This window comes from Gavia stellata, chromosome 7 (assembly GCF_030936135.1).
Source record: "Gavia stellata isolate bGavSte3 chromosome 7, bGavSte3.hap2, whole genome shotgun sequence".
NCBI classification, from domain to species: domain Eukaryota; kingdom Metazoa; phylum Chordata; class Aves; order Gaviiformes; family Gaviidae; genus Gavia; species Gavia stellata.
In genome coordinates this window covers 20,726,137-20,749,665 of record NC_082600.1, presented here as the reverse complement: position 1 = coordinate 20,749,665, position 23,529 = coordinate 20,726,137, and the positions used below count along the sequence as shown (strand labels likewise).

Below are 23,529 nucleotides of genomic sequence, written 5' to 3'. Positions count from 1 at the left end.
AAGTAAGCTTCCAGAAGAGATTTTATTGTGTTTTTTTTTTTTTCCCTGAAATTGGTGAGATTTGTAGTGACTCTAATCTCTTGTGAAAATGAATTCCAAAGCCATGGACTAGTGCCCCTACTTAATTTACAGTACTGCAAAGTACAATTCCATTGAGCCTAAAGGACAGAGCCAAAAATAGGCGGCTAGGTGAAACCTACTCCAAGGTCACCTGAGCTCCATCCACTGACGCTACTGAAGATAAGGAGCAGAGCACTTCAAATTTGATCTTGTGGCCAACAAAGAACTGACACAGCACATAAGGTAATAGAATAACAAGCCCTCATCATCCTACGTTCATCACTTGGGTCATTTCACAGTGATACTGCTGAAAATCACTGCATTATTCTGAGAAATAAACTTCTAAATACTCCAAGTAACAAATATGTGAATATACAGGACAGGTGTCTCCTACAGCACCACACAGGATGAGAGGGTATTTTCCTGATCAGTTTTGGATAGGAGACAAAATGCACTCTATCCTCTGGGAATCCAGGTCTGCATATGCAATATAAGCATTTTTAAAAATTTCATTTCACTAAGTTCAACATCAAAAACTAAATGTCCATGTCACCTTAGGAAAATATAGAACAGAATAGGACACTATTGAACACTAAATACAAACACTAAAACCAGATCTGAATGTATAGAGTAAGAATCAAGGAATATTTGAAGGCTAAAATATCCCCTCATACTTCTTGGTTTATAATTTGGGCCTTCCTGAATACATTTAATATTTCTATAGATGCGTACAGGAGGGTATGCATGTGTGCGTATATATATATGTGGGGTTTTTTTAACACACATACGCTTATATATATATAAAGAAATCTCAAATGCAAAATATAGTCTGTGATATGTTTCCCACACTTACGTTCTTCATAACTTTATTTTTGTTCATAATCAGATACACTGTCATTATACAGCTGTCTGAATAAGCAGTCCAATCACTTTTAAATTATTAGTTAATTCAACAAGCTGCAACCGTCCTGAATGTACATTTCTAAATCATCAGTAAACCAAGAGTCTCCTTACTACAGACTGACTGCAACCTCTCCCACATAGATATCATTCATCACTTTTTGTCCCCTCCATTCTACCTGACCAAATCATAAAGAGTGATTTTAATACTTCAGTTACATACATCATCCCATCCAGTCCAATACCGCCATTTAAAACAAACGCATTCTTCTAAGAAGGAATAATTAACTGTTATTGATTTTTACCTAGAATTTTGAAGCTGCAATATATGAACTCATATGCTTGCATTTTCACACTATTTTAAATTGTTAATGAGGGAACTTAAAATATTATCTAGAAAGTACAATACTTTCTGAAACAAAAATCAACCTTCAACCAGCAAATAATATAGCATCATAAAGTTACCTTAGCCCTTTCACGCCTCTTAGGTTAAAACAACGAGAAATTGATTGGCCTTGTTTTTAAAGTGATACTTGGGCAAGTTAGAAGTTGAATCTTGCATTATATTACCATATATGACTTACTACCATGAGAGGAAATGAGGAGTCTCATAGTTTGACATGCACAAATTAGATTGCAAATGACTGGTTTTTTGCTGCCCACTTTAATCACAAACCCATATGCTTTGAAAGAATCTGGAAAATATAATGAACACTTACATAGCAAAAATAATCACTTCATAGTCACATTAAACATTTCGATTAAAAGAAAATCTTACCAAGCACTTTTGAAAAAATTTATTAAACTTTCGCTGATACGTCTTCATTTTTCCAAGCTGTATACTGTTCTAAAAAGCTGAATGAATACAGTAAAAGGCAGCAACATAGGACAAGGAAGAGTGATTGAGTCAAGCTGAAATGACTAAACATATGTGTCTACAAACAAGCTAGGTGTTTGGGCTTACATTACACTTCGTAGAACCAATGGACTCTAGAGAGCTATCAGACAACCAGCCAGTAGGACTCAATCCACAGAATGACAGAATAGCTGATGTTGGGGGAAAACTCTGGAGAGCTTCTAGTCCGAAGCCCTGCTCAAAGCAGAATCAGATAACAGCAGGTTGCTCAGGGCTGTGTCCAGCAGTGTTGTGAGTATCTCCAAATGGACAGAGATGTGGATGGAGACTCCACAGCCTCTCTGGGGACCCGTTTCTTTGTTTCAATGCCAATTGCCTGAATATAGGAGTCCAGGCCTTCTGAGATGCTTTTGGATTAATCAGACATCGACAAAAGAAAGTAAGATAAAAGCAGATCCATATTCTTCGGGGGAGGCAGCTATGTACTCAATTCCAATATATAAAATGTCACTGTATATACCCATGCATGGGTAACTGAACAGACTAATACATATCTACTTAAGGGTAAACATAAATGCATTCCAGGCTCTACTGATTACTGACCAAGTACCCCATCAATGACAATGGGAGACAGCATATAAATAGACACCTAAATGTACTTCTCAGTCTAGCATTCACTTTCTACCATAACAGTGATCTTAAGCAACAGAAAGAAAAAGAGAAAAAAAATATATTCAAATTAGACATGCTGAGTCTCTATCGTTGAAATTGTTTAGGAACACAGACCAAGTGATCTTGCACTGCCCTTTCCAGCTCTCCAGAAATCTATTTAATATTTTATATTAATTTAAATATATATACTTACAGCATGTGCTCCCTGTATTGTCCGTACAAGGTTGATTCCTTTCCATACATATATATCTCCATTCAGTGCACCAGAATATGTAACTTCATCCCTTGCACAGGCTAGGCACAATATAGTTTGGAGATCACCGGTTTTGCCAAAAACACCACGTTTTGGTGTCAATGAATTGCCACACAAGCTCCAGAACTGCAACATAAAGTGATTTAGAAAGATGTATATTTCACTAATATCCTATAATTTAATATGTACATCTGAAACAGAAGTACCTTACCTCCAAAAGACATCATGTCCAAAAGACTTGTTATTAACCAACTTTATCTTTCCATATAATCAGCATAGCAGACTAGCTGGGAAGGAGTTTCGGGATATCACTATTAAATCAAACTGAAATTCTTTCAAACTATAATTGTGAGTCAGTTGTATTTTCAGTCATTTTCAAAAAGCGTTTCATAATAGAATTATCTGATCTTTCTTTGATGTAAGACTTCCACTTTGCAAATGCTGCATCTGTACTTCATATTAGTTTAGGCATTTAAAGATGCAATCTAAACATGTAAATTTCTGATAAGGTTGCCATTTGCTCTGTTTGTAAGCAGCTGGTTTTATTCTAGACTTACCTCTTCTCATCAGAACCACTGATCATGCAAAGCAGCCATCTAAGGCAGACATTTTTGACAACCTTCTAATAAACCGTTAGCATGGGATCACAGCAATCCCATGAGAGTGAATTTCCTCCTAGGTGATCCAACATGTACTAATGACTCTTAAACCGAAGACATGCAGTCTCTTGTCGGAGCACAATACTTGCCAACCAAACCTGCAGCTAGTCTAGTTTCTGAGATCTCTGCAGACAAGCAACACTTGCATATTCCCTTCATACCCTCCTGTCCAAACATGTAAATGTCTACTGGAAAGTCAACAAGCTGCTGGAGTAATCCAGTGCAAAATGTGAAAGTATTTATTTCATCACTGCTGACAGGTTACTCTTACATTGTCTCAAGCATGTTCCCTGTATACACATTTATGAAACTGTATTTCACAGCAAGTCTCTCTGTTACCGATAACCTATTCAAAATTCTGAGCAGAAACTTCAATTAATGCAGGATAATGTAAGCAGTTACAATGAACAGATTTTTGTACCAGCAATACTGTAATTAAGAAATAACCATATACTGATTAGACAAATCCCTGTATCTTAACTAGTATTTCTTTAACCAAAGTACAGAGGTCATAGATTATGTCGTTGCTTGAGAAGTAACTGCACAAACACTGCATAAATCAAACACCTAGCTCCAATATGGAAGTAGGCAACATATCTAAGAAAAGTAATTCCTCAATATCAGTTCATTTGGAATTATCTACATAACTCAATTAAGTAGTATTACAACTTGCATAAAATATCATATGAGGAAAAAATACAATAGTATTACAGACATAAAAGTAATTATTATTATCTGAAAGAACAAGAAGAAGGGATGGTTTAAGAAAAATACACATCAAAAATCTCTTGCCTGATCCAAATGCCTATAAATCTCTAGGATTCAGGTTTTTAGCTAATGTTTTCTCAAAGGAAACACCAACTTTTTTTAAAATGCTATTGTTATTTAAAAAGGCTTCGTAGAGCCTTAGAAGTTGCTCAGATAAACTTTTGCTTATCTAAACAGATATGTTTTGACATCACAAAGGCTATATATACTAAATCACTGCTGGCAAATTTCAGCTCACTATTGGTGTAACAGTCCTTTCAGATCTTAAAGTAGGAAAACAGATCATTATTAAACAAGCTTATGGGAATCAGTAAATGACATGTTAAACACTATGCTAAATTACAGGCATATGCAATCTAGCCAACACGTTGAATATCTTTTCCAATAAATCATTAATACATATTAATGTAAAAGTTCATTATATAAAAGCAACACATTTTTCCCACCATAGGAACCTACACATAAGAGCAATACAGAACTTTCAAGCTGCCATCTATTGCTGTTACATGGTAACAAAGACGACAGTGCGGTGACTTTAGGAAACATATTTGGTAGCAGTCAAGCACCGATAAGCCTGCTGACAGAGTTAAACCTGAAAAAGAAGCTGTTTCTGCACAGCAGTTGGTACATGGATCAAACAAAGCATGTCTTGAAAAAGACATGAAGTGTCTTAAATTATATTACGGTCATTACATATGATGCTACTGACAACTGTTTCATTCCTTCTTCATTCCTTTTGTCAGGGAATGAACTCTTTTGAGCAGAGATGGTCTGTTTTCCACTATATCTATCTTGTAAAATGTCTAGTGTAGTCAGGTGTGATCCACTATTGCAGTTCCTAAGAAGAAATATTATTCCTACAGAGGACCTTTCATATTATAACTATATATTCCTTTCAGATTCTATTTTTATATATTTTATAGTGTATAAACTACTGCAGCTTAAATATTTTATGAATCAACATTGATTTCATTACCTTGATGTGTTTTACGCCACAGCTGACGAGCTTGTTTGGCTGGTACAAATCCCAAGAAATATCAAATATCTGCATAAAAAAACCCAGGGATATCAGCAGAGATGGCCTTTCTAGCATGGGACAGTTAAAACACTAAAAACTAGTAGCAAATTAACAGACATTCTGAAATGCTTTAAATGGAACTTTTGGAATGATTTTTTTATCCCCTCATTCAATACTGAAATTGCAATATAGCTCATATTAGTTCTGTTTGGGTTTTTTTCCTAGAGTAATTACAACACATGATAAAACAACATAAGGGTTCATTTACGGACTAGAAAAATTTAAGAGATTATTTGCATTTTGATTTCCCATATGGGGATTAGGGTCTAGGAAGTGCATTAATTTTTCACTTCCCCTACATGTTTACAGTCTGAACAAAACATACACAAATAAATGTACATATCTTAAATATCTTCACATATCTTAATACATATCCAAGCTTTATGCAAATTCATATGCAAATTCAATTTCTAAAACATAAAATGTTTTTTGTTCAGACATAGCTCTAGTATGTATACACAGACATGGTTTAAAATTACACTGACACTCAAATTCTTTAGTTATACTTACTCTGTCTGTATGACCAGGAGCCATTGATAACAATTTTCCTTTTCTCCAGTCCCATACACAAACTGTGTTTTTTGAATCCAAACCAACTGAGACCAAACGCTAAAAATGTCCAAATTAAATAAATAAATAAAAATAACTCAATATCTTAATGAAAGCTAGAGTCATCATTTTGAATGATAACAAATTCATAACACATTTGGGTTAGAAGCAATAGCAACATTTCAATACAGAAGAAAACTAAGACACAACATCTTATGCCAAAGCTTCCATAGATGAGTCTCTTCAGTTATGACATCATGATCATAAAGAAGTAAGATCTTCTCAGATAACAACACATTTCTGATTTATAATGTTTAATATATATCATTATATATAGCACACATGGCAAGCAATCAGGAGACATTTGCAAAAAGGGATAATCTCCATGAAGTTAATGAAACTACATGTGTTTATCCTTAATTACACATAACTTGAAGAATTTAAGTATTTATTTTACCATTGCAGGAGATACAAAGAAAAAATATTTTCTTCAATCTTCTTGAAAACAAACAAAAGCTTAAAAATAGGTAAAAGATTTAAGAGTCTTTTGCTTGATTCTTCAAAACATGTATGAGTAACTATTCCTTTCTGAACCCTTTCTCAAACCAGACTCCAACAAGACCTGAATGTACAAATTTTATGAAGTCTTTAATATTCAGAAAGAGTCTGAAGACAGTTAAACTGTAAAACCAGGAAGGGCAAAAAGATTATTTCAAGAAAATATAGAAAAATAAAAGTTTGAGATCTTCCCACGCTCTGCAGCCTGTCTTGTCTTCAACTGTGAAGATATTTTGCACAGATTTCTTGACACAATTCATTGACCATATTATCCAACAGACCACTTTTACTATATCTGTTAACCAGTCACAATATTATTTTTCCTATAGCAAGTCTCAACAGAAAGACAAACAGTATTAAAGATCAGATAAAAAGAAACTGAGTGATTTTGAGGGGTTTTTTAAAAGAAAATTAAGTCTTTTTGTTCAGTTTATGCAGGAATTGTGACATCTTAGTTTTGATAAATGAAAGCTTTGCAAATCTTTAGGACAAAGGGTTTTTTACTGTTCAGCAGTTAATACCTACACACATTAAAGACAAATTTAGTTTCAATTTCTACATAGATTATCAAAGTGAGTTTGTAAAAGCAAAAGAAAACCCCAAACATACGTAAATTTTTTCCCAAATACAGAAACCTATTCCAAATAACACCATTGCTTTACTGTCTGAAAAGCTCCAAGACTATAAGAAGAAAAAGAAACAAGTTAAATACAATTGTTATCCGTGCTCCCTATTTACTAATGCCAACTTCAATTTTTCAGATACTGCAAAGTCCAACCTTTCTATTCCACCTTTGAAAACATTCTTGGAAGGAACATGAGTTACAATTCCAGCTACACTTCCAAGCAGCTGAATTCCAGTCAGTTCAATTCCAGTCCTACTGCAGAATGAGAGGTGTAAATGCAGACTAGTTTTACAATTACTGCATACCCATCACAAAAAAAAGTGGGTGATGCCTTTCCAGACATAAGCCAATATACTGACTTCTCAAAAAGGGAGATTAAATGATGTTCTCAGTTCTCCTAAGAACGACAAAATCTTGTAACCAACCAGCACACCCCCACAGTGGAGCAGAGCTCAGCGAAGAGCAAAAAAACCAGCGAGCTTGGGGAAGAATGTACCATAAAGCAAGCTGAACCTCTCTCAACACCAGGGAGACTGGAGGGTAACCTTGGTTTTAGGTAACACAGCTGCACCAGTGAATCATCAGGTTCCCCAGGACAATTAACACAGGATAATAAATAAAGAATAAATAATGTCTTACTGAGCTAGCCAGACCAGTTGGGGGCAGGGGGAGGAGAGTATGTATGTGGCACAGCCCAACACGAAGTATAAAAACTGAGCAACTAATAAAACAAACTTTGAAAAGGGCAATGGGCTTGACCTCACTACAATCCACATATTCCTTCCCAGTGACTGGAGATGCCCAACATCGTGACAGTGATCATATAGGGAGCAGTAATAGGAACCACATTTTTCTTGTGATTCATCTGTATATTGCAATTACTTAGGTTGTGATTTCAGTATATTGCTGTTATCACTCTACTAAATCAAAATCCCATATAATGCCAAATATATCAAATAAGTATGTTTAATATCAAACACTAAACCCTCTAAAAGAACCTGGTCAGGGACTCTGACAAATTTGGATTTAAAAGGATAGGCAAGATGTAAACAAACATATTTTGCAAATCTTTCTGAAATGGATTTGTGTTTTACTGTATTTCCATATGGAGACAATTCTGGAGATGCAGATCTTGAAAATCCTGTATCCACCTTTCCTTTGAGACCACAAAATTCTAACAAACATCATGACAAACGTGATCATGTGGAAATGCTGAGAAAAGCGAACAGCCTAAATTCTGACCACTTCTGGCTTTAAACCTAAGAATCAGTACTGGGCACTCCTAGAACAAATCACAGATCTACATTCAAATCTCTCCAATACACACAGGGGATGCATAACTGCATTCTAAAAAAGAGTTGGGGGACTTCAATCCTAATTAGATACATTTTGACCTTAAATTATTAAGGCTGTTCAAGTGAGGAAGTGACACAAGTTTACACAGACAACAACATAGAGAAAAGATCACTGTCAAGTAGAAATGATGTTCTAGAAAGAAGCTGAATCTAGAAGTTAACTCTCTAAACAATGACAAACCTAAATCACAGAATCACAGAATGATAGGGGTTGGAAGGGACCTCTGGAGATCATCTAGTCCAACCCCCCCGCCAGAGCAGGTTCACCTAAAGCAGATTGCACAGGAATGCGTCCAGGCAAGTTTTGAATACCTCCAGAGAAGGAGACTCCACGACCTCTCTGGGCAGCTTATTCCAGTGCTCTGCCACCCTCAAAGGAAAGGAGTTCCTCCTCATGTTTAGATGGAACTTCCTATGACCAAGTTTGTGCCCATTACCTCTTGTCCTGTCACTGGGCACCACTGAAAAAAGACTGGCCCCGTCCTCCTGGCACCAACCCCTTAACTATTTCTAAGCATTAATAAGATGCCCCCTCAGTATTCTCTTCTCCTTCCTCATAAGAAAGATATTCCAGTCCCCTAATCATCTTCGTAGCCCTTTGCTGTACCCTCTCCAGCAGCTCCCTGTCCTTCTTGAACCGGGGAGCCCAGAACTGGACACAGTACTCCAGATGCGGCCTCACCAGGGCAGAGTAGAGGGGGAGGATAACCTCCCTCGACCTGCTTGCCACACTCTTCTTGATGCCCCCCAGGATGCCATTGGCCTTCTTGGCCACAAGGGCACACTGCTGGCTCATGGTCATCTCGTTGTCCACCAGGACTCCCAGGTCCCTTTCCACAGAGCTGCTCTCCAGCAGGTCAGCCCCTAACCTGTACTGATGCATGGGGTTATTCCTGCCCAGGTGCGGTACCCTACACTTGCCTTTGTTGAATTTCATAAGGTTCCTCTTTGCCCAACTCTCCAGCCTGTCCAGGTCACGCTGAATGGCAGCGCAGCCTTCCGGTGTGTCTGCCACTCCTCCCGGTTTTGTGTCATCAGCAAACTTGCTGAGGGCATACTCCATCCCTTCATCCAGGTCACTGATGAATATATTCAGCAGGACTGGACCCAGTACCAACCCCTGGGGAACACAACTTGTTACAGACCTCCAACTAGACTCTGTGCCACTAACCACAACCCTCTGAGCTCTATCTATCAGCCAGTTTTCAATCCACCCCACTGTCCATTCATCGAACCCACACTTCCTAAGCTTGCCTATGAGGATGGTGTGAGAGACGGTGTCAAAAGCCTTGCTGAAGTCAAGGTAGACAATATCCTCTTCCCTTCCCTCATCTATCCAACCAGTCATGCCGTCGTAGAAGGCTATCAGATTGGTCAGACATGACTTCCCCTTGGTGAATCCATGTTGACTACTTCTGATAACCTTCTTTTCCTCCAGGTGCTTTAAGATGACACCCAGAATGAGCTGTTCCATCATCTTTCCAGGGATGGAAGTGAGGCTGACTGGCCTGTAGTTCCCTGGGTCTTCCTTCTTGCCCTTTTTGAAGATTGGAGTGACATTGGCTTTCCTCCAGTCCTCAGGCACCTCGCCTGTTCTCCAGGACCTTTCAAAGATGATGGAGAATGGCCCAGCAATGACTTCTGCCAGCTCCCTCAGCATTCATGGGTGCATCCCATCAGGACCCATGGACTTGTGCATGTCCAGGTTACTTAATTGGTCTCTAACTTGATCCTCCTCAACCAGGGAAAAGTCTTCCTTCTTCCAGACTTTCTCTGTTACCTCCAAAATCTGGGACTCCTGAGGGCTGGCTGGAGCAGTAAAGACTGAAGCAAAGAAGGCATTCAGTAACTCCACGTTCTCTGCATCACCTGTCACCATGGCACCTGTCTCATTCAGCAGCAGGCCCACATTTTCTCTCGTTTTCCTTTTGCCTCCGATGTACTTGAAGAAACCCTTCCTGTTGATAAAATCTGTAGATCATTCCAACAAACTCAAAACCTCCCTACAACAATTACAGCATGTTTTAACAGAAACAAGTTACAGCTAGGCTTTCCTCTACTTGTGTTTAATAGAGCCATTTGATATTGTCTTAATAAGGACAGCAACTGGTCTCTACAATACACCCTCACTTGAGATTGCAGTAGCAACTAACAGATACTGACCTTTTTAGCAAGCAAAAGGAACTGAAAATATAGCTAAATCTGAACATCACATTGCAAGGCTAAGTGGGAGGGGAAGAAGTGCTGCATAAGACCAGGAAAGCACAATTGCAGAAAGGACTTTCACAGCTAATATCTCTTCAGCTGCTACCTAATGTGTATTTTCCATTTCTAATACATCATTCAAGCAAGCCTCTTTACTCATAGGAGCAAGTGTCTGGTAAAAATGATCTCCTTTATAAGTAGCAACTCTGAGAACCAATTTACTACTCAGAGAATGTTTTAAAGTAACAGAATTATAATCCAATAAAACCTTTTTCTTGACTCTTAGATCCAGGATACATGAATCTGAACAAACAATCAAAAATGTGGAGAGCCACCAATGCATGCAAAATGCATGACAGAGAAGGGGATGCTGCCTGAAGACGTTCGGAGTCCAAGATGAGAAACACAACAGGATTGCCATCACTTTGTGCACAAGACGCGCCCCTGCACAGGGGAGGTCCACTATCTCCAACCATTTGGAGAATCTCCTTACCACCTCATCTTCATTCAAAACTCTTCTGAAGTTATACTTTTCTTGCCAAATGTATCTGTCAGTCACTACTAATGCCAACTTTTTTCCTCAATTTGACAATAAGCAGATAAAACTTGAGTCAATACACTTCCTTAAAAAAAGAAAAAGCTACATAACAAGATTTCTGACAAATAAACAATTTATTTAAGTGTTTGAAAAAAGAATATTAATTACATACCTGACCTTCTAAATCAAAAGCCAAGCAAGCTATGCCATGTGTGTGAACGTCTTTCAGAACAGATACAGTTTGCACAGTGTACGAGTCCCACACACAGATGTATGGTTCTTTTCCAACTTGACCTGTTGCCACCAACACACGTTCAGGATGCAAAGCAAGGCTGCCAAAGAAAAAGACATACAGTATTTTTGCATGAAACTTTTACATTTGCCTGGATAGTTGCATTAATATTTTTCCTTAAAAATGATTACAATATCTTCCCACTGATAGTCGACATTAACAAGTCATTTTGTATCAATTCCACAATAGCAGTAAAATTCCCTTAATACAGTACATACCACCACCTTTCTTGAATTTGAACCTTCAAGCCTCCTCCATTTAAACTAACTGCAGAATAGTCATTAATCCTCTGTTCCAAAATACAGAGTTTATTAAATTAGGTCAGATTTTAATGAACTAAAAAAATACCTATGTTCCATTTCTTTCTATTTCTTAACATTTAAAAACACAAAGGATGGACAACAAAAGTTAGTGTTTAGCTATCTACACATCTATCATCAATGGAGAGAGATATGCATCTCCAGAAATACTTCATTCCACATACTATTTGACATCCTTTTTCTGAGAGGATTGAATAGTCTTCTGAAGCTATCTCTCTACTGACTGTACAGCAAGCCAAAGCATGATTAGCGTAGACTAGATGTTATGACTAGACTTCGGATGACTAAACTGAAGTGAGATGAAGAGTGTCTTAAATCTCTTAATTTTAATATAGAACAATTGGGAATGGTCGATTTTGAGTAATTATTAACTTTTTACATTTCTAACATTGCAGAAAATTTTCTTATAGTTTGTATTTCAGAGTCTTTCAAAGTCCACAGTGGATCGTCACAACTGTTTTGTCAAATATGGGACCAAGCTAGAAAGCATGCTAGTCAGCAAGATAGTTTTTTGTGTATGCAAGCAAGCTGCAAGGAAGGACACGAGGTCTGAAGATTCGTATTTCATAATACAGAAAAGTAAGAATATATTCTAATAGAAACCCAAACAAGCTACTTGATGACATTCCACACAGACTAGGTACAGCAGTCCAAAATGATCTGAGAAATACCACATGTGAGTCAGGAAGATAAAATTGCAAAAGTTGGCTATTTAATTTGGTTAAAAAATTTCCTCCCCTAACTAATCATAATGATCTTGAGAGAGTGATGGACATAACAACTAACAACTTATACTAAATGTATTTATCTTCTCAATGTCACTTGGAAAGGAGAAAAGTTGAGCACTTTGCAATGGTAAGATGATCTTACACCTGAACACAGATTTTGATAAATGAATTTCAAAGGGTGGAGAAAAGGGGAGTCAATAAACATAGAAGAAATAACCAGGATAAAGCTAATCAGGAAATGACCAGAAGAAAAAATCTAACTCAAAAGATGTATACATTTTCTATATACAAAAAGAGCAAGAGAAAACCATGTTAGAAGTTGCTTAAAATTTCCTGAAGTCATACTACGCTACACAATACACTTTTATATTTTTTCTATTTTCATATAGCATTTCGGTTGGTTGATATTGCTTGACAAATTCCACATGCACAACTCTGAGAGAAACCTTTAACTTCAAAGTTTCTACAAAAGGTAAAAAGCTTCTGGACCTTCCAACTTTTCTGTGGGAATTCCTCTTCTTTGCTACTCCGCATTATCCTCAGCCCTGGGATCAAGCAACCAACATTTCCCCGCTTTGCTTCTCTTAAATTCCAGAATTATTTGCCTGGTTCTTCCCTTCCTTCTTTATTTGACGGAGCAACTCCATAATTAAAAAACAATGCAGGAAGGAGCTGGCAGGCAAAACTTACCACATTTCACTTCAGTTCTGCCACTTAATCCTGACCAACACCTGCACATCTCCCAGAACACACACAGGCAGATGGTGTATGCATGGGGAAAAAGGAAAAGCATCTGGAGGGGGAAAAAATGCCGCAGTCGAAACAATCTAATTTTTACAATGACACCATGGGGAGGGAGAGATAAGACCACATGGACAATAAAGAAATTCAAGAAGAGAAAGGAAACGAAAAGAATAAGCAAGAAAAAGACAAGAGACTGAAACTAAGAGTAAAAGTAAAAACACAGCAGTCTTATGACTGATTCACGACTTCTTCAATCCCATACTCAGCTCTGCTATTAGTGTATTGTGCAGTTTCAGGCAAGGGAAAACCACCCCACAACTGCAACTTTGAAAAATACTCAGGCACCACCCTAGAACACACACATACAAAAACACATATGCAAAAGCACGACACACCCTACAAACACTTTCCAGCAACCAAAAATTAGCTTAGCATGCTTTTAACTAAAGACCAGAAATGACAACCATAACACATCAGAGATGGAAGGGACATCAGTAAAGGAACAACCAAAGGCCAGAAAAACATTGTCCTAGCCCAAGTGTGCCAACTAACTCCACTCGAAGTGTATTAGGTGAATATAGAGAATGTTTCCTCTCTTTCTAATTTATAAATGGCAAATAACAGCTTATAGCAATATCATAGTATTAGTTCTTTCTATATCATGATATAAAATACTGACTTAAACAACTGAGCTCAAATTCCACCTTTATGTGGGATAATGCAGCACAAATCAAGATCCAAAGCCTATATTTTAAACACAGCACAACACTGTAGAATTACCAATGTCCTTCCCCTATCGCTTCCGTCTCTACAGTAAGCTGTTAACAACCTTTCTAGACAGTCATTTAAAGTAGAAGAAAATAAACATACAATAAATATTTTAAAACAGCAAGCTTTTTTAAAAAATGCCAATATGCAGGGATTTCAGGGAAACTGAACAGCAGAGCTGTTGGCAGTGGCTGAATCAATACTTACCTGAAAACACCCTCCCTCACCATTTCTTCCAGACCAAGGAGTGAAGGATAGGTTGAAGTACTACTTGCAAGTATTTTATTCCACTGGCTATCAGGACAGATGGAAAAGGGAAGCATGGAAAGAGTCATAAGACTGCTATTTCTATTACCAACACTAAGCAAAGGAACTGCCACACTTATTTACATGATTTTCATATGAACTGTCGATAAGATTATTTTCCTTAATATTCAAGTCTTGGCTATTATTACACCCATGGAGCACCATGCAGAATTACGGTTCTGAAATTTTGAGTCCTCATCAAAACTCAAAGATTAGACTCCAGTTTTAAGCAATATGGAGACCCTTTTCAGTTCTTTCATTGGACTGTAAGTGATTAAGCAATCCTTACAGGCATAGCAATTAATACAAAAATATGGTATCTTGGTCTAACCTCTAGAATAAAAGCATTGATACAACTCACATTTTCAAGAACTTTCATTATTAAAACAGTCCTGAGCAACGCACTGTAAATAGCTTCTCAGTGCAGAAGGGAAAAATATAACTAGAATGGGTGCCCAGAAATGAATAACTGTATCAGTTTGCTATACAGGGACTATGCTGACTCATGGGCATGATGCAGTTAATAGGATCAAACAACAAGTGCGAGTTTTCTCTGGATACCCCTGGTAAGATCTCCAAGCACCTCTACAGAGGTGTTAACAGTGTACAACTGTTGGGATGGTATTTGAAGTAGTTGCTTACTATCTATCCAGTCAGTCCCTGAGGACAGGCAGAAAAGCATGAGCGTGGCTCAGCTCTTACGACAGCTTCTGAATCTGTTGGTGTGGGCTGTGTGGACTTAAGTACACTGACACCCTCACATGGATTCTCTGGCATTTTTTCTCCTAGGGAGAAGAAGGAGATTGCTTAGTGGAATGAGAAGCTCTGCACTCAGGAGGAGAGAATTCATGTTCCTTTTACTGCCCTGGTAATGAAAGCTGGGATGACCTACCCAGATTAGACTGCTGAAACTGTGCTTGCATCCAGCCCACACAGCTAGACTGTAAACTTGTGCCTGATTTCTTTCCTCTTCCTTGAAGGATGACTAAGCTGATGAATGAGATATCACTGATTCTCCAAAAAAGGAAACAAATATTCCTAACGAGACAAGTTCTTCAGCCCTTCTTGCCTCTGGCCTTTCTGACCTGGGTTTTTCAAGAACGGATGTTAGATCTAACGTAGTGTCTCTGAAGAGGCAGATTTGAAGGAAAATGTCCAAAAGGCAAATGCGACCATGAAACAAAGCAGGAATTAGGCTAACAAACTGCTAAGTCAAATGAATTTTGAAATTGGCTATAAAATTTAATACTTCTCAGAAGAGTTCAGAAGTAAAAAATTCCAAAAGTCTGCCTGTCACTACTGCAACAAAACCAAATAGCTGGACGTGTAGACAACTGAGATTTCCACTGATATCTCTGACTGACAGGTCTTTTCCTAGACAGATAATCCAAGCAGGCTGAAATACAGTATTATAATTTTAACAGCATACTGAAAAGGGGTATGTTTCTCAATTTAATGCATTCAAGCTCCTCTTTTATACTTCATACAAAAAAGGTTCTTTCTCCCTTTTACAGCAGCATGTAAGCATTACCACCATTTTGACCAGACCCATGCACTGTACAATACCTATGTTAGATTAACGATATTAAATACTAATGGCAGCCTATGGGAAAAAAGTATAAAAACCATCCATACTGTATCTCTTTGGGATGAGACCAGAGGCGTGGACGTGACCCTCCAATTTGTGTGAGGTTTGTAGTGGCAGGGGATCCTGAAGCAGAATAGTCTATAATAAACTACTTTATTATAAAAGAACTTAAGATTTTTCCATCTTTACTTGGTTTGTGCTAAGCATTAACAGGCATTGATTAATACAGACAAGCTGCAGACAAGAATACAGTATTAAAGATGATGTTTCCTTAGCAACAATATTGGATAAAAATCCAAGAATATATTCATGTGACTACTCCTGAGCTTCATAAAACTAGGGCACCAGTAAAAAAATGCACAAAAGAATGCTGCAGTAAAATAACATCATCTCAGATATCTATTAATTAAGAGTTAATTTCAAGTGTGAAATTGTTTCTATGAGTAAATACAGAAAAATATTTTCATTGTATGTTTACAGACATTTTACATACATTTGTGAGTATTTTCTTATTTGCTGCCATTTATCCCTATTTCCCCAGAAAGAATGACAGGAGAAACTACAAACTATTTCTGTCATTCTGCTTTAACAACTTAAAACAGTAAGAGCTGTAATCAGCAAACACCTCTCATCAAAGTTTAAATATATCAAGTCAGAGCACACTAACTTCCCATAGACAAAACAAAGCAGTACTAGTCATGGAGTATCACTACTGGGTCTTCCACATAGTTATTGTCATAGCACCAATAATGTCAAATACAGCTTTCTGAAGACTCCTTAAATTGGACAAGCATCCAACTTCAAAGTAAGAAAGTCTGAACTGGAGACAGGGAGGGTGGAGTAAAACTGTACATTGATCATTCCCAGCTGCAGTTTATCTCATTACCTTTCCATATTCTCCCCTCTCAGATCTGAATGTTTTTACATTCACAAGAAATGTTTATAAGCAACCTAGAGAATCCTAAAAATTGATTTGGGCGCCTATCTGTTCCAAAAAACTCAGCAGAAGGGGGGGGGAGGGGGAAAGACTAGAAGGAAAGAGTTAGAGAGTGAGTACAGTAACACTGATGCAAAGTTCCCAACTCATCAAATATGAAAATTGAGGAAAAAGATTCTAGGAACTACATGCCACTTTACACAGATGCCCATTTTTGCCTTGCACAGTCACATCCTCCAATGCTGAGGAATGGATTGGCTTAAGCTTTCTAGTAAAAGTTACCATCTCCAGAAGAGATTAAAAATAAAGATATTCCCCTTCTTTTCAAATATGAATGATTTTGCCAGTGCCAATAGGAGAACTCATGTTTTGACTGAGTGGGGGTGCTGGTTTTTTTTTTCTAAATTCTACATGATCTTGACACTTTAATCACCAGGTTTTCACTACCTGAGGAAAGTTTCTTTTCTAACATGCCGCTTGAAAAAGGTGGCAGCAAAATCACTTGCGTTTTCCTGTCAAAAAACTCTTCTCACAGGAAAGTCAGAAATATATACTCCAAAATGATTTGGAGATAAATTTGCTAAGACAGTGTCCTATTATCTTTTACTAGCTATTCATATGTAAGAAGAAATTCTGATTATAATAACTGGTGGTACAACAATGTGACATACTAAAGCCTGAAGGTAACCAAGGAATGGAATCCCACCTAAAAAAATATCCAACTTCCTTCTTTCCTCATGAGACAATGCAAGGACTTAAGACTAGTTCTTTAAACGATTATTAGCTATAAAGTGACAAACATAACCCTCCCCCCAGCAGCAAAAGAAAAAAAAGGAGTTAAAAAAATAGAGAAGAGCAAGATCTGCGGAGAGAAGAGGTACTACAATCAGCTGTCAATAACTTAGAAGGGAGGCAGTCCATCTATTCAGCTCCTTTGGGTCACTACATTTGATGACCGAAAAGACATCCCTTAATAAATCAGCAAGCACTATTTAATGATTTTGTTAAGATCTGTCAGTCACAAAGTTAGAAACCAATTCTTCATTCCTGAATAGAAGACGTGAAAAGTATACAAACCTACAAAATGATCATAGATCAAAAACTAAGGCAGCCTAAAATTAAAGTGGAAATACTTATTGCCCATTCTAACCCATTTATAAGCTAAGAAACTACTTAATTAGCTTGAGTAAAGATTATGTGGACACTAAGACAAGTATGGCTATAAAATCAGAACAGATTTAAATTCAGATATAGTTTGCAATGAAATACAAGCTAGAAAGGGAAACCGAATGACAAGAATTCTTACCACAGTTATAATCACTCTCATTTTTCAGTGCATGAAAACTCATTGCACTGTTTGCTGAATTAGAAATATACAGAATAATTGATTTAAGGTCAAAGAAGCATTTACTCCAAATCTTTTAGCCAGGAGAATTGCAAAAATTTTTTTCCAGAAAAAGGTTATTTTGGATGCTTCTGACCTCACAAGTTAACTAAATAAACTTCCTTGAGGTACAAAATTTTCTTGTTTCTAAATCTTTCACTATCATGATAAAACTCTTCATCCAACCCTTCATCCAGTCATTGCTGTTTGCTTCCTCTCCATAAGAGATTTACAACAGTTTTTAACTACTAGATTAATCTTCCTTCTATTATTTTTGAAATTCTTACTAGATCTTTAAGTATTATAGAGAAAAAAAGAAAATCACAGATTGTACAATTTTCTTTCATATTTCTGAACAAGTATATTAAACAGCAATTCAGTCTTCTCTCTTATGATATATATTATCAAAAAACTTATCTGAATATGTGAGAACTTATCATCTGAATATTCAATACTGGAGTCACAGAATAATTAGTGACAACCTTTTAAAGGTTTTTCTTTTATACAGAAAGGTCACCCTGATAAATTTAGCAGTCGGCTTAAAATAAGGAATGGTGGGAAGAAGGCAGTGGCAGATCTGCTAGTGAAAGAAGCTGAGATAAGCACAATATTCTGTGCTTCGATGGACTGTATTTCATTACCAACCAAAGAAGGTTTAAAGCAGAAGAGAGCACTGAAATAATCTTTATCTCGCCAACCCTGGAGACTGCAGATACACTAGATTTCTTCCCGAACTCTTGAAAACACCAGGCCTACAGACGTTCTGCAGCTGTTAGCCAGAGGTGTTTTCCTACAGAAAAGGAAAGCCAAGGACATCTATAACACTTGTCTCAAATTTACCATCCCAGCATTTAACTTCATGCCCAGAAAGGTGAAATGAGCCAGGATACCACTTAAAGTTGGGACAACATCTGAACTGTCATTTAGAAAAACTACAAAAATGTGATGGACACCACAGAACAGAAGTATTTACATGAAAGACTGTCTGCTAAAACAAACAAAACCCCCACATGTACCAGAAGCATAAACAAAACAGGAAAGCAGCATGGGAAAATGCAAGTATACTAAAGCAACTCTAAGGTCAACGTGTATTTGGTAAGCAATGAAAGCTGTTGGGACATGTGGGCTCACAAACTTAATTACTAAAAACCACTGGAAAGGAGAAGATGGATGAAAAGCATTCATGAGCAACACTTTCAAGAAAATATAATTCTTCTGTTCTAAAATTATGTTTAACACAAGAATACTGATCCAGTTGACTATTCCCAGGTAATGTAATGTATATTCATTATCATAAGCATATGCTGCAACCTGCAAAAGGTAAAACCACATTTATTTATAAATTAATTTATTACTGAATGATGTTCCAAAGGCTATTCATTTTTATGGTATGAATTTCTATGGTAGAAGAAAAAGCAATTGATAAAGCAATAAGTAAAAGAAGAACCTGTAACTAAAAAGGCAAATACCATCTCAAGTGCAACCTCGATCTAAAAAACAGCAAACCAAACATTTACCAGCTCTTCAAATTTTCCTGTTATTTCCCTAAGTACTCTGGAAGACTATTTAGCTTAAAATGTCACACTCACCACAATAAATCTTCAGGCAATTTCCAAATGCTGTCAGATGCCTTGTCTTGATCTAAGATAAAGCATCATTCACCTTGCTTGCTCTTGTAGAGGGATTGTAAGCAGGGAACGAGGATTAACACAGTTCTAAAAGTCAGGAGAAGGTTTATACAGTTGTCAGCTAACCAAAACACAGAATTAATCCACTTATTCTGCGTGCATGCTGTCTTCATAAAATGGAGACATCTCACCACCACTCACCTTAAATGACTTAAATGCATAAATGTTTTTAAGTGACTTCTGCCCTTAAGCATGTTTTGGATTTTTTTCCCAATTGTATGTAGGTATAATGTTTGCATGCACCTATATCACAATCTGACATTTTCAGGAGCTTTAATAATAAAGTAAGTTACCCTATAATTCAGAAAATTGAAGGGTTACTGTTATTTTTAACATTATATCCAACCAGATTTAGTCACAAGAAATGTACCACATAAATCGAAAGCAGCAAAGCAGTAAAACAATTCTTTTCCATCTAGTCTTTTAGAACATTGTTATAAAACTACGTCATAACTACAAATTTCATTCTCCAATTCTGGTAAAGAAAAAAATACAATATGTAATCAGGAGTGAGAAGTATGAATTAGAGGTGAGAACACAATGATTTTACTGTAACTATGAGCACTTTATAAACTTGATATTCAGCTTGGACACAATTGCTTTATTATTAGGTCTGGTCCTTTGCCTCAGGTTTGTTTCTCTTCTGTTCAGTTGAATTCTTCATCTGAATCAAGCATTTTATTTACATAAAATTGTATGTCAAATATCTAATCAATATACCTTCTATGAAGCCAAAGGAAGTCTAAATTTTAATACATCCTACAGTCAACACAACGTAAAAGGCAAACAAAAAATTTCCCTGCATGTCATCTGTCACAGATCTGGCTAAACCAGAAGTGGAAATACCACTTGTGGTACCTATAAAGCTGACCACTTTGTGCAAAACTACATTATTCTCACCGAAGTTATGGCACTAACTCTTTGGACACACCTCTCGACTCTTAAATTCAAACCCCCGAGAAACATCCACTCCAAATCACAGCAATCCTTGCAAAGAGCAAAGTTCAAAACTGAACCGAATGCCAGGGTCTGCTCAGGTGTCCTCCTGTGCCAGCCACAAATCCTACCCACTATCCACTGATTAGGCACACGTTGTTCTAAAAGAATGCGTAGGTGAGGATTTTCTGAAGACAGGGTCCTGGTTCTGAGACTAGCAGAACTGCATCCCAGCAGTTTGTTAGCCAAATCGAATGCAGAGAAATCTCTTGGAAAGAATCTAAAGCATATGTTTCACATTCTTTTATTTCCACATACCTGTCTTAAAACCTAGTAATTCTGTTTGTATTTGGACAGTCAAAAGTAAAAAAAAATCCTGTGAACAAACTGGCTTACCTCACCTCAGAAAAAGAGGCATTTCAATTCACAGTTCAAGAGGAGTTATTACTCCCATGGTATGAATCCACTGCTTTTCAGCATAGGAACAGCATTCAATGCAAAACAATGCTAATCCACGGACAAACAATACCAAGATACCTCCAAAAAAGTGAGCCCCCAAAAATATTTGTCAAGGACAACCCCATGAATATTTAAGCAATAAGAAGTTGGACATCACTGTTAGGATGGGAGTTAAAATAAGGGATTTTTTTCTGGCTAAAATGAGAGGAAGTAACACGTGTTTTTAAAGCAAAATAGTCAGATTGATCTGGGCATACAGATAGGGGTCTTGATCCATCCTGTCTGCAGGCCAAAGCAATAGGCACTATAAAGAAAACTCCCCTGAAAAAGCTGGGAAGATCAAGCAGTGACATGAGATTAGAAAACTGAGTAACAGCTGGAAGGACTGTCCACTGTATCTTCTGAACTAGTATCTGAATACCCAGGGCTTTTACAGAAGGATAAGTATCAGGCACCATCTTACAGATCCTATTCAAAAGAAAAGAAGTCTACCAGGAAGCCTCTCAACAGTAGTGAGGATTCCCAGTTAAAGGAAAGTCTTTTTCAACTAGGCCAAGAAAGTTATTCTGAGAAGAGATTTAATCATACAGGTATCCTGTAGCAGCTATGTAAAATAACAAGAAAAACTGCTTTTCTAACAGAAATGGTCCCACAAAGACATGTTGCTTTAAATGCAGCATAGAAGTGAAGTATCTCACCTATTGCCAAAGTAATAGGTGTGTCAGGATGGGGCCTTCAAAGGACAGATTTTCTTCATGTTCACAGGCTGATGAAGATGTCTCCAAGAGTGATTTCACTCAACTCATATCAGCTACTAATGAATACCAAAGTTTGTCCGCTTTCTTAGTAACGCTGACATCACTTTTGCCATTTTCATGGCCAAAATTGAAGCAGAAAGACAGAAACTTGAATCAAAGTAAGGGTGGTCAACACCAAAAATGTTCCAGGGATTTGTTATCAGGTGGTGCACACACTGGAATTCTTTGTGGTTTCTGTCTTTTGCAATATGTAACCGATAGGTATCATAAGCCCAGCGCAAAAATTTAATCGTATCTTTTGCTACCAAGAGTTAAGGGAATGTTGGCTGATTCTGACCTTTTTTGTGCAAATCAAGCACCGCATTTTGAAAGTCTGTTACTATTGTAATAGCTACAAAACCAATACAAAAAATGATACTGGTTATTTCTTGTAGAAATGAAAGTCTTTTGTAGCCACTGGAGTAATCAGAGCAATCTGCGCCCTAATGCAAGTAATTTGTATGTATCTATAACATTCTGTAAGGTGATTCACTGATGCACCAGGGAAAATTCATACTGCATCAGATGGCACTCACACCAGAATCTCACTGTGTAGAAAATCTTGACTATATGTATTTTGAAGAGAGCATTCAATAGCATCTAGGTTAAACATTCAACTGAATTACTAAGACAGCCAGGGAAACTTTCACACTCTGCCATGTAAGTTCAAGGAATATTATAACTTGAGAAGAAAGTTATTTCAAGTGCTCAGTAACTTTGTTTACCATTTGAAAGTACCAAGAGCAACAGATTATTCCAAGTCAAATATATATATTGTGAATAAACCAATTTCCTTGATAATACTATAACAGCATTATAAGTGTACCTTAAGAAATCTGAATTTTAAATTGAGCATATGACTGATCCTTATCAGTCCAGATTAGACAGCTTTACCACTTTTATGAGTAATCAATTATTTTTCTTTTAAAGTCCTTGATGCTAGACAAAAGTGCTGTCCTAAATCACAAATGTAACTCTGTAAGTGATATAATAATATTTTGAAAAACTGGGTAAACTACATTTTGAAGTAAAAAAAACCCTTGAGATATTATAAAATGTAAAACTAAATTCTCTGGCCTTTTTAGCTTTAAGCCTAAAAAAAAGGTTTTAGTTGTAAAACTTAAAAATTTAAAACCCCCAAATTGTAGATTACATAAAACTACAAATAACTTCATAATTTTTGTTGTTTGGGGGAGGTTTTATAATTATTTCAGGTTTTGTTTCAAGCGGTGTATGTTTTTTTAAAAGCCTACAGTGCTTGTGTTAGTAATTACAGTAAAATCTAAACTCATTTTTTTATTATGACAGACAGAACTAGTATACTATGGTTTTCATTCTAAAACACTTGGGTGGGGAAATAAATCAACTCTTAAATAATTAACTTTTCAACCTGAAGTTTATTTTATGTCTTAACTGAAACTTTAAATTTTGCATTAAAAAACTCAAACATTTGACTTCAGACAAACCCTTCGAAAGAATTACTTTATTCAAACATGCTAAGCTACT

At 36.8% G+C, this 23,529-nt stretch overlaps 1 protein-coding gene across 5 annotated transcripts in view; it reads right to left on the bottom strand.

Annotated features, from left to right (window-relative positions):
* Positions 1-23,529, bottom strand: part of EML5 (EMAP like 5) — a 113,705-nt gene that overhangs the window by 80,963 nt on the left and 9,213 nt on the right. For all 5 annotated transcript variants that reach the window (XM_059820030.1, XM_059820029.1, XM_059820028.1 and 2 more), the window contains exons 2-5: positions 11,249-11,408; positions 5,757-5,855; positions 5,145-5,213; positions 2,682-2,867 (exon numbers count right to left, since the gene is read on the bottom strand). In XM_059820030.1, the coding sequence (XP_059676013.1) occupies positions 2,682-2,867; positions 5,145-5,213; positions 5,757-5,855; positions 11,249-11,408 (514 nt within the window). The remainder of the gene's footprint in view (positions 1-2,681; positions 2,868-5,144; positions 5,214-5,756; positions 5,856-11,248; positions 11,409-23,529) is intronic.